Here is a 12803-nt window from a genome sequence, read left to right on the forward strand (position 1 = left end):
AAAGAATCAAGTGCAAAAATATACATGAGAAAATCAGCCTAACAACAGTTTACATAATAGCCAATGTGTATCAAGCACTTCATGTATTGTTCAAAGCAACTTACATATATTCCTTCATGCAACAAGTTATCTACTGAACACCTATTACATGCCAGTCACCAAGTATCACAGATATATTAGTGAACAAAAGGACATGAGCTTACATTTTAGTGGTAGAAGGTAGACAAAACCCTAAATGAAAAATAACATACAGTAAATGAAATAGAAATAACGAAAAAAAGTTGACAGGGAGCCTGTGTATACTAAGATTATTAAATAAAATGGCCAGAAAAGGCCTCAGTGAGAACCTGACTCTTGAGCAGACCTGGAAGAGGTGAGGTAATGAACCTATAGATATGTACAGGAAGGCTGTTCCAGGCAGTATGTGCAAAGCTTTTGAGGTGAAGTGTGCCTTGAGAAATACCAAGGTCAATGAAGCTGGAGCAGAGTAAAACAGAAAAAGGAGACAAAGTCAGATAGGTACCAGGGTAGGGAAAGGTAGAGATAAGTGAAAAGCCTTGTAGGACATGGAGAGGACTCTGGCTCTTACTCTGAGTGACATGGAAAGTCACTGAAGAGTTTTGTGCAGAAGTGTGGCACGATTTGACTTACGGTTTTAAACAATTATTATCACTTTAGATACAATGAGCAGGTAAAGCCATTGGATTTGATGATGAATTAGATATAAGGTATAAAAGAGAAGTCTAATGGATGACTTCAAGACTTCCAGCTTAAACAACTGAAAACGTAGTTTCCATCAACTGAGATGAGGAAGTCTGCACAGGGATAAAGATTCAGATATTTTAGGTTTAAGATATCTACTAAATATCCAAAAGGAAATAATGATGCATGCAATTGGTGAGTCTAATGTTCGGGGAATATGTCTAGGCTAGATAAAAAATTGCCAAGAGTTGTCAAGGTTTACGTAGTATGTAAAGTCATGAGACTGAAGGAGATCATTACTAAGGGACTGATGGTAGGCAGAGGAAAAGTCCAAGAACAGAGGTACGGTCCTCCAGTAATTTAAAAAATTACCAGAAAGAAGAGAGGAGACCAGAACTCATTGAGTATTCACATATGTAATCTCCATTGACACCCTATAAACCGTTATTCCCATTTTATAGTTGAGGGAGCTGCAATACAGAAAGATTTAACAATTGTCCAGAGATTTTAAAGCTAGGAAGTTTGGAATCAGAGTTCAAACCCAGGTAATCTGGCCTCAAAAGCCTTTTGATGCATTTTCTTCTCTAAAAGACTTAAGGTTTTTAGAGCATTTCATACTCTACATAAATCAACAATATATCACTGTCCAAAAGGCTAACAGAGAAATGGATGATGTAGAAACAAAAGGAGGTATTAATAATATTCGAACTGTATATAGGATTTTTTAGACCTCATCTAAAGACTTGTACTGACACACTTTAAAAATACTTAGTAGGTGCTCAATAAATGTTAATTGTCATTACTATCACCATCAATAGGAATGCATGTAGTTGTTCACAGATCTCTGGAAGTCATTTTCAGAAATGCCACATGCTGTTTTCCCAATCTGAGCACAAGGGCACCAACTGAGTAAATTTTTTTCCTCTTAAATACTAGTTTTTTTCATAGTTTTTATTAGCAATTAACTAAACAGTCTTTTTTTCCCCCTCTTACCAAGGTGCAATTTGACAGTCAATTTTATCATTACTTGACAGAGCAAAGTTTCTAAGTATATCATTTTAGAGCATCAATTTCAAAAACAATAAACTAATATTGTTAGTATAAGAAACACATCTAGATATGTTCTAGCTTTTCCTGTCTACATTAGTGCTATCTAAGAGAACTTTCTATAATGATGGATGTGTTCTCTATGATAACGCTCTATCTCTGTGCTGTCTAATCCAGCACACACAAGCCATTTGTAGCTACTGAGCACTTGAAATGAAGCTAATACGACTGAGAAACTGGATTTTTAATTTTATTTAATTTTAATTAATTTAGATAGCTACATATAGCTAATGTCCACCATATTAGACAATGCAGTTTTAGATTAAGACCCAGGTTCCTGGACAACATAACCGGGTATTTGCCCACAGGTATAAAATTAATAATAAAGATCACACAAAAGCAAAAGCACAAAATTTAGGTGAGCATCAAAATACCAACGTGTTAAGCAATTACTGTCCCTTTTCTTCCACCACCCCCCTTTTTTAAGAGTTACTGAGTCATACCTTTGTAATTTTTTTGCTTGCTTGTTTTTAATTACTGCCAGCGTTTTCTAAACACTACGTGCTAAACTAATTTAATCCCTGCCCAACACACACACACACACACACACACACACACACGGTCCTCTGAGAAATCAAGTTATGGAATGGATACGCATATGTGTCTCATTCCCTATGTCTCAAATTCCACCTTCTCGAAGCCGGACTGACAGCCGGCTCTTTCGAGATCCCAGCTCTCCTAGGACGCCTTCCCCCTGAGGGTCCAGGAGGGAAGGGGTCAGGGGTGTGGAAGGGATGGTTTTGGATTTCGTGGAGTAACGAAGAACCACCCCCATGAGTGCAAGTGGGGGTGCGTTCAGGTGAGGCAAGGAGCCCGGCAGCAGCCACGAGGAAAGAATCTGGTGACCAGATAATGCCGAGGCAGGCCCTGAGTTACCTGCACATCCCCAGGGAAATAGAGGACGTGATGCTGAGGCGGCGGTTGCGGCTCCTCCTTCGCCTGGTCCTCAGGGAGGTCCCGCCGCTCCAGTCCCTCCCCCGCCGCTGCCAACAGGAGCAACTCGTTACTGCGCTGCGGATCGGCTCCCGGCACAGCGGACAGCTGCAGGCACTGCTGACGGCGCCTGTCGGCCGAGGGGGAGCATCGCGCACCGCCGCTGCCGCCCGGGTTCATGGTTCTGGCCTGAGAGCAGAAAGAGGGGTCTCCGAATCCGAGCTGCGGCAGCAGGAGGAGCAGCGGCGGCGACCGCAGGAGCCTGAACCCCCACATGGGTCGCCGCCGCGAGAGCGGTTCCGGGGTGGGAAGGAGTCCTGACAGAGAGGCTTCAGTAGGCCGCCCAACGGTCGGCGGGAGCTGGGCAGGAGGGAGCCGGCGCGGGGGCGACGACGTCAGAGGCTGACGTCCGCGCGCAGCGTGCGTAAGGAAAGGACGGGAAGGGTGTGAGCGAAATCAGGCTCGGGTTCCCGGAAGGAGTGATGGGGGCGTGGCTTGAAGGAGGACGTTTCTGATTGGTGGAATCTGCCGAGACCGGGAAGTTTGAACGTAAGTCCGGAGAAGAGCCGGAGAAGAGCGAAGGCATCGGGAGAGAACCAGGTATTTCAGGCAGACGCAGGCCGCAGTTACGGCGCATGCGCAGCAGTAGGGGTGGCCCACAGGTCGCTGTCCAATAATCCCGTAGATATAGTTTTGGGTATACCATGCTCCCGGTTTCAGTACGTTCACCTTTCAGGTGAGGTGTATCTAGTCTTTCGAGCCTTAACAAGGAGACAGCTCCAAAGATAAGTAGAGTAATTCTGTCCTGTAGGGGAATCCGTGGTAGTCTTATGCATACCCTGGATGAAGAAAATCGCTCTCTTCTCAGACCTTTAGTTTCCTGAGTAGAATTATTAATAGGTGAACGAAGATTTCTAGGTTCATGGGAAATTTGTGATTAGATAGGAAGGCTAATTAATCCCTGCTGGTAGCGAGGAGCAGGGCATATAAACCAAGACAGGAAAAATGAGGGTGAGGCATTAAGCACTTGGTGTTTTGCAGCCAATGAGATTTGCTATTTGGGGGTTTTCAAAAACCAGTTTGAACAGTGTAGGAGAGTCATGGGCGTCCAACAACTATCTTGTGGCCAGATGTGTAGGAATAAGATTTGGCGAAATGTATGTTAAAGATGGGGGTGGGAAGAATTCAGTAGTCTGAATTTAAGTGCTTGTGAATTAAGACACTATAAACCTTTTGGGAGGGAATATTAATGAGAATTATAAAAATTACAGCTAACATTTATTGGGGGCTTACTATAGGCCAGGATTCTAACTATTTTATATATAATTGTTCTGAGTCTATATGTATGTGTATTTAAGCACACATACCGTTTTCTTTGCTCCACGTACAAATAGCTTGGAGTAGGAACACAAATGAGCAAATGATAAAGTATGATTTTCTTATGTATATATAGTGACTTCACAGAGGTGTAATATGCTTAACCTACTCTGATCTAAATTACTAGATTCCATCTGACATCATAATGGTATAACCAATCAAAAAATATTCAATAATAATTACTAAATAGATCTACATTCTAAAAATAATCGGTTAAAAAGAAATAGAGGTTAATTGTACAACAACGAGTATATAATCACATTTGGGCAACCAGCCTTCACTCTATTTTGCAAATTGCATACATGTTACTTTCCCTCTTTAGATAAAGGATTGTAGAAATGTAATCTAAAAGTCCAAACAAGCACATGTATTGCAAATGCAGCTTTTTATTTTTGTAGTCTTGTTTTTAAGTTAACCTTTTAATGATACCTATCTCTATTGAAGGGGATGGGGAGTTCTTGTGTTTTAGAAAGAAAATTAATTGTAGCAAATATTAAATACTATAAAATCATGTCAGTATTTTTAAGATAATTGAGGTCTTTGAGAAATACAAGTAAGTAAAGATTTAAAAAGCAGAGTAATGTGGCTGGTTAGCTCAGTTGGTTAGAGCATGGTGCTAATAAATTAAAAGTCAGAGTAAAGAAACAGACTAAAGTAAGCACAAGTTTTTCCCTACAGTCAAGGATCTGTACAAGCCTACAGAAGACACTTCCAGAGAAAGTAACAGTCATTTATGGTAAGTCATTGACACTGCAATTCCTTCTCACAGGTCCCCTTGATATTACTGTAATATCTATTTTCTATTTCCATCCCCTCTGTCTACTTCCAGGAGACCAATTTTATAAATCCCTGCTTTTCTAACAACCATGACCACAGATGGCTCAACATTTTCTCCCTTTTATTGTCTCTCAGAGTTGGGTTTTCCATTTCAGAAAGAGGACTTATATATACAAAGTTACTATAACCAGTTGTGTGAGTTTTCCCCTCCTTTCTAACTGATAGGGATCCCCACAGGGATTTTATTATTATGTTTATAGTGTCCAAAAGGCTACAGCTCATCTCTGGACTCTTGACAGTTCTGAAGAGATCCTGGACTTGTGTTATGCTACTCAATATATTAGATAGAAAAAGTTGCAAAATTGGAAGGAATCTGATATAGATTAATTTACATTGGGAAGGACAGCATTAAAAGGCACAAACTCCAATATCTACAGAGGCCAGGTCTATATCATAAATAGTAAAATTGGCCATAAATAATATAATAGGGAGTGGTAAAGAATGTGGCAAACTAGAAGGACACATCATATTTGAAGAAGGCAGCCACTATTCACTACCAGCCAGTTGTAAAATGAAGGCAACATTTTGCTAAACCTTCAAAATTTTCAAGAGAAATCAGATACACAGATTTTTATGTGTAATTTACCAATTTATAAATATTGGCAACTAATTAAATTTGCTTTATATGAGGTATGCAACTCTAGTGTATAATTTTGCCCCCAATATTGCTGGTAAAACAAAATTAGAGAATAAAGCCATTTGAAGAATTTGAAAGGTGGTAGTTTTTGGTAGTTTCGCTAGCTAAGTGACACCTTTTATGCCACTGCTATAGCATATGATTTAAACACATGCTTCAGCAAAATACAAATCATAACATGTCAGTCAAGACCTTTTTTTTTTTTTTTTTGAGGCAATGTCTTGCTCTGTGACTCAGGCTGGAGTGTAGTGGTGCAGTCATAATTTACTGCAGCCTCAAACTCCTGGGCTCAAGCTAGCCTCCTGCTTCAGCCTCCCTAGTAGCTAGGACTTACAGGCAGGAGCCACTACACCTGACTAATTTATTTTATTTTATTTTTTATAGAGACAGGGTCTCACTGTGTTGCCCAGGCTGGTCTGGAATTCCTGGCCTCAGACAGTCCTCCTGCCTTGACTTCCCAGAGTGCTGAGATTACAGACATGAGCCACTGCACCCAACCTCATGATTTTATAGGTTATCTTTAGCACTCAGTGAATCCTCAAATGCTATTATTAGCTAATAGTACCTGCATGCATTGTACTTTACCTATTGTTAAAAGGTAGGAAAAATTTAATCAGTTAAAAACTTAACAAATCCTTAACAAAGTATACTAACAAGCCAAATCCAGTAGCATAGAAAAAGAAGTATACACCATGACAAAGTGAGACTTATCCCAGGAATGCAAGGTTGGTTTTATATCTGAAAATCTATTAACATTATATACCATATCAATAAGATTAAAAACAAAAATGACATGATCATCTTAATAGACACAGAAAAAGAATTTCACAAAATCCAACACTCTATCATGATAAAACTAGGAGTAGAAGGGACTTTCGTCAACCGAATACAGGGCACTTTGAAAAACCCACAGCTAACATCATACATAATGGTAAACAACTGAATGTTTTCCCCTAAGAACAGAAATAAGATAAAGATGTTTACTCTTGCCACTTATAATCAACATCATACTAGAAATTTTAGCCAGGGCAATTAGGCAAGAAAAGAAATAAAGATATCCAGATTGGAAAGGAAGAAGTAAAGCCATGCAGATGACGTGATCATCATGTATATAGAACGTTCTAAGGAATGCATTAAAAAACTATTAGAAACAATAAATGAATTCAGCATGGTTGCAGTATACAACATCAATGTACAACAATTAAATTTCTATACACTAACAATGAATAATCCAAAAATAAAACAATTCCATATACAATAGCATCAAAAAATATTTAGGAGTAATTTTTTTCTTTTAGGTGTGTTTTTTTTTTAACTTTTTATAGACAGGTTCTCACTATGTTGCTCAGACTGGTCTTGAACTCCTGGCCTCAACTTATCCTCCCACTTTGGCCCCTCAAAGTGCTAGGATTATGGGTGTGAGCCACCACACCTGGCACTTAGGAATAAATTTAATGAAAGAAATGCCAAATTTTATACTGAAAGCTACAAAATATTGTTCAAAGAAATTATAGAAGACCTAAATAAATGGAAAGACATTCCATATTCACGGACCAGAAATCTTATTGTTAAGAGGACTATTGTCTTCAAATTGATCTACAGATTCAACACAATTTGTATCAAAGTTCCAGCTGCCTGTTTTGCAAAAATGTATAAGCTGATCCTAAGATATATATGGAAATGCAAGGGACCCAGAATAGCCAAAACAATGTTGAAAAAGATGGTCAAAGTTAAAGGACTGACACTTCTTCACATCAATACTTACTACAAAGCTATGGTAATCAAGACAGTGTGTACTGGCATATAAGGACAGACATCTAGAACAATGGAATAGGATTGAGAACCTAGAAATAAACCTTAAATTTATGGTCAATTTATTTTCAACAAAGGTACCAAAATAATTCAATGGGAAAATTAAAGTCTTTTAACAAGTGATGTAGGGACAACTGGATGGACACATGCAAAAGAATGAAGTTGGACTCCTTCCTTAAAACATACAGAAAAAATAACTCAAAAGGGATCATAAACCTAAATATATGAGCTAAAACTTTAACACTTTTAGGAGAAAAGATAGGAGTAATCTTCATGACCTTGTATTAGCCCAAGTCTTATATGTGGCACCAAAAGCATTAGAGTCAAAAGAAAAAATAGCAAATTATACTTCCTCTAAATAAAAAAGCTTTGGTACTTCAAAGGACCCCAATAGAAAGTGAGAAGACTGTCCCTAGAATGAGAGACAATATTTGAAAAATCACATACCTAATAAGGGACTTGTATCCAAACTATATCCAAAATCCTTACCACTCAATAATGAAAAGGCAGCCCAGTTTTTTAAATGGGCAAACAATCTGAACAGATATTTCACAGAAGATATACTAATGGACAATATGAATATGAGAAGATGTTCAACATTAGCAATTAGGAAAATGCAAATCAAAACCATAAGTGATACCACTTCACATCCACTAAAATGGCTATTAAAAAAAAAGACAGATAATAACAAGTGTCAACAATGATATGGAGAAGTTGGAACCCTCATCCATGGTAAGAATGGTGTAGCGGCTTTAGAAAACAATTTGATAGTTTTGTTAAACATAGATTTACCATGTGACCCAGCAATTCTTTTAGGTATATATTCAAGAGAAATGAAAACACAACAACTTGTTCACAGATATTCATAGCAGCATATTTATAATAGCCAAAAAGTGGAAACAACCCAAATGTTCTTTAGCTGATGAATGGATAAAGAAAATGTGGTATATCCATACAATGCAATATTAATCAATAATAAAAAGGAATGAAGTACTAATACAAGCCACAATGTGGATGAATCTGGAAAACATTATGCTGAGTGAAGAAAACTAGTCACAAAAGACAACATATTTTATGAGTCCATTTATATGAGAAGTCTAGAAATGGCATATGTATTGAGACGAAGTTAGATTAGTGGTTGCATAGTGCTGGGAGGAGGGGAACTGGTTAAAAACTAGTCACTAAGACCAAACTCAAGGGTAGGAGAATAAGGCTGTATCTATGGAAGGGAGGAGTATCAAAACTCCTGTAGTAATATTTTAAAACAGCCATACCCAGGTTCCACTCCAGACCCATCAGATATCAGAGATCATTGAACTTAAACACAAGGTGAATAAAATGAGAGATGAAGTATGTTTGGCTAAGACTAGATTATTGTATGAGACTAACCATAACCTTTATCTTGAAAAAACTAGGGAACCACTGACGAATTTTAAATAGGGAAACTCATGAAAAGATCTGCACTTCAGAAAGATCACTGTTAATGCAGAATGGACAAGAAATTGAAAGGGGCAGAAATGAAGTCGAGGAGGACAGTTGGACAGCTATTCCAGTACTCCATATATATCTTATATCTATTGTCACAATAATGCTGTATAACAAACCAGTCTAAAATTTAGTGGCATAAAACAATAGTATTTATTATATTGCTCATGAGTCTACTGGTCAGCTGGGCAGTTCTCCTGATCTGGGCCAGTGTCAACTGATCATGGCTGATCCCTATATTCAGCTGGCAGAATGGCTAGGGGCTGGCTTATCTATGATAGCTTTACTTGCATGTCTGGTGACTGGCTGACTAAGGCAACAGGGATTACTAGGCAATGTATCCCTCATTATCCAGGAGACTAGTCTGGGTTTGTCTTCATAGTGACAGTGCCTAGGAGAGTGAGCAGAGGTGAGGCCAAGACTCAGAACTTGTGCATTATCACTCCTGCTGCATTCTATTAGCCAGAGCAAAAAATAAGTCCAGTTCAATTCAAGGGGTGGGGAAAAAGATTTCGCCTCTTAATGTGAGAAATTGCAAAGGACAAAGATATAAAGGGGGTAAAGAATTGTATCTATTTTTGTAATACATCACAGTCTACCCTCTGGCCACAATTATTCACATCCCTCCTCATGATGGGACTCAGGACCTGCTACCCCAAAATATGGCACCCTGGCATTTGAGAAACCAGCAGAAGCAGGAATGTCACTTTCACCTTTCCCTCACTCTTCTCCTCTGGAGCAGGCCATAAAACCTAAATTTCCTGACCTTTCCCTTGTATAGCTCATAAGAGCCCCACATGAAAGATGCGCTCCCTGTATCCAGAGGAAAGGAACATCCTTATCTCTGAAGACAGGGACATGGGGAAGAATCTGAACAAACAGACCTTGCTAAGTTCCTCTGCATTTATTACCATTAGATCATACCTCCTTTGTCCAGTCATACTTCTCCACAACTATCCAGTTCATCAAACATAGCATAAAAATACACAGGTTTCCCTGTTTCTTCAGGTCTTCATTTCTGAAGTCTCTTGTGTCGTGTTAAGCTTACATTAAATATTAATAAATTTGTATGCTTTTCTCATTAGTCTTTCTTTTGTTATGGGGCCTCAGCCATGAAGCTGGCAGTGTATAAGAACTCTCTTTTCTCCTACACTCACCTACAAAATACATTCACTGCTATCCCAGGACACCTTAATTCTCATCCAATCATGGTCTTTACTCTTTAACTTTGGAATCTCATGTTCTACATCAGGTGCAAATGTGGCAGATCCTCTTGTTCTGCAAATCTACAGAGTAAAAAGATAAATTACCTGTCCCTCATGCACCTAATATTCAATGGTGAAACAAGGACAGAAAAATCACATAAATACTCGCATTCAAAAAGAGAAAAAAAAGTTTATTTCACAGCAGTCATTTCCGAGAAGTTCTGAAATTCATCTAGACACATGTTACCAGATCTCCTACTCCTGGGAAAGGGACTATTTCTTGACTGGGGCCCAGCTCAGCTCTCTAGAAGTGGCTCCCTAGTCCATTGTGTTCTGTGACTTTTAATTCTGGATTCTGGGCAATATACTCTGAGACCTTATCTTCTCCATCACCCTTTGAATACATCTGAAGAAGTAGCTCATGTTGGCAACTAACTAGCTTTCTCAGCCTGCTTTCTGCCAATAGAAAGTTAGGGATCCAAAGGTCTTTTTGCATGTTCGAATACTCTCAGTCCTTTTTAGGGCACTCTTATAGCTCTTTTACCTATACAATTTACTTTAAAAATGTATTTCCTATGTATTTGATTATAGTCTATACCATGCTCCAAAAATCACAACACACAATTGTTTTTAAGACTGCCTCTCTATATATAGACTTTTACTTTGAGAAAAGATTGCTGTGAGACTATGACCTTAAAATTCTTAAAAACCCTCTGTCCAGCTGATAGGTTCTTACAGTTATTACTTTAATTCTTTCAGAGAACTATGTGAGGTATCTTACATTTACACCCTTGATCTTATCTATACTACCAGGCTATATTTTACTTGGAGAGGCTGGAGATGGGAAAGGTTTATTTTCCAACATAACAAGTCCTAGACCCTCTGTCTTCCCTCTAAATTTTGCTTAAAAACTAGCCATTTTTTACTTTACTTTGTCTTTCTTTCTTTCTTTATCTTTCCATACACGGCTAGGAGCTGATGCTTTCAGCATCCTTACCATAGGTGAAATACAAAAGTTCGATTAATGCTTCTGGGAAGGTGGAGTATGTAGACATTTCCTTATTCTTCTTGCTAAGTATTCATACAAGTAGAAACCCTGGACATTATTTATAAAATAGACATAAGAAGATTCTGAAAAATGGAAAGAAGAAAGCAGATCAGGTAGGGACCTCAGGACTCAAGGAACAACATAGTGATGAACTCCCTTGGTTTTCTTTTTTCTGAATTAAAGCTGAAGAAGCTAGCAACTCAACTCATAGAAACAGACCCAAAAAAGCCTCAAGAAAAGCCTGTTCTCTCTCCACAAAGGACCAGGAAAGGGAAAATGTCATGAGACAGAAAACATAGAAAATAACTGCTCTATTCCAGCCAGTTACCAAGAAAAAACTAGGCCCCACCCATACCATCAAAGACTGAATGAGAAACCTCAACTTCTTCCACTCTCATGAGGCTGTCACGAGGTGCTCTGACGCCCCCATCAGGGTAGTGTCAGAGAAGGCTATGTAGACAGCTTTCATCCTCATCACCAGTAACAAACCTTCCTCTCCCCTAAAAGTGTAAATGGATGCCATATGGGAAGACACTCCTCCTGCACTCCACTGAGGAGGCCTACTAGAGAATCAGGACTTCTACCATCATCCAGCAGTAATGCAGCTATCCCCACCAGTGTTTATTAGAGACATGCAGGGAGCCAGAACTCCTACCTCCACCAAGTAGTAATGAGGAACAGATCTCTCTTATACAGTGTTAACAGAGGTTAAGTGCGAAATCTGGACTTCTTCCTTCTGGCTGGAATGGTGTGAGAGAAGGCAAGTTAAAACCAAAGTTTTAAAAAAGATCTAGAGTCTTATAACATGAACAATTCCAGGTTTCATTCGAAAACCACTCATACTAGGAGCCGGATCTCAAACTTAATGAAAAAAAGACAATCAATATATGTTAGAATTATCCAAGAAAGATTTTAAAGCAGCAATGATAAAAATGCTTCAGCAAGCAATTTCAAACATACTTGAAGCAATTTTTTAAAATAGCCTCAACAAAGAAAGTCTTAACACATAAACAGAAGATATTAGGTTATTAAATATGGAATGTCTGATTTCCTTAAGTAGTAAGTTCAACAGTTGATATCTCTGACATTTCACTTTGAAACTTCCTATTTTATTTTTATTGTAGAGGTACATCCTCATTCTTTCAAGGTCACATTCCGGCTTGTGATTGTCTTTCACATAAAAATTTTAGAGCAATTTTGTGAAACCATGGATAAGTCAAAAATTCATGTTATTTTTGAGTGTGAGTTCCATTGTGGAACCAATGCAGCACAAACTGCTTGAAATATCAACAAAGTGTTTGGGAAGGATGTGGCTACAGTACATCAATAGTTCAAGAAGTTCTGTTCTGGTGATTTTAATCTTGAAAATGAGCCATGTGGGTGATCTGAGACCAAGGTGGATAATGATAAGCTGAAAGTTGTAGCAGAAGCAAATCCATCTCAGCCTATACATGAATTAGCAACAAGGTTTGACATTACTATACCAACAATATTGGACCATTTGAAGCAAATCAGCAAGGTAAAGAAGCTGGATAGATGGGTACCGCATGAATTAAACAAGCATCAGAAGAGAAATTGTCTTGAAGCTTGCCTTTCTTTGCTGTCACTACATAAAAGGGAATCATTTCTACACTGTATTGTTATGTGTGGTGAAAAACGG

General features: G+C 38.5%; 1 protein-coding gene across 1 annotated transcript in view; it reads right to left on the reverse strand.

The window, feature by feature from the left end:
• The window catches only part of LOC105819368 (chromosome unknown open reading frame, human C2orf69), a 20310-nt gene extending 17138 nt beyond the window's left edge, over positions 1 to 3172 (reverse strand). The window contains exon 1 of the mRNA XM_012655583.1: positions 2686 to 3172. Within this exon, the coding sequence (XP_012511037.1) occupies positions 2686 to 3018 (333 nt within the window). The 5' untranslated portion in view covers positions 3019 to 3172. The remainder of the gene's footprint in view (positions 1 to 2685) is intronic.
• Between the last annotated feature and the right edge of the window lie 9631 nt (positions 3173 to 12803).

Source organism: Propithecus coquereli, unplaced genomic scaffold (assembly GCF_000956105.1).
Source record: "Propithecus coquereli isolate 6110/MARCELLA unplaced genomic scaffold, Pcoq_1.0 Scaffold113, whole genome shotgun sequence".
Lineage (NCBI taxonomy): Eukaryota > Metazoa > Chordata > Mammalia > Primates > Indriidae > Propithecus > Propithecus coquereli.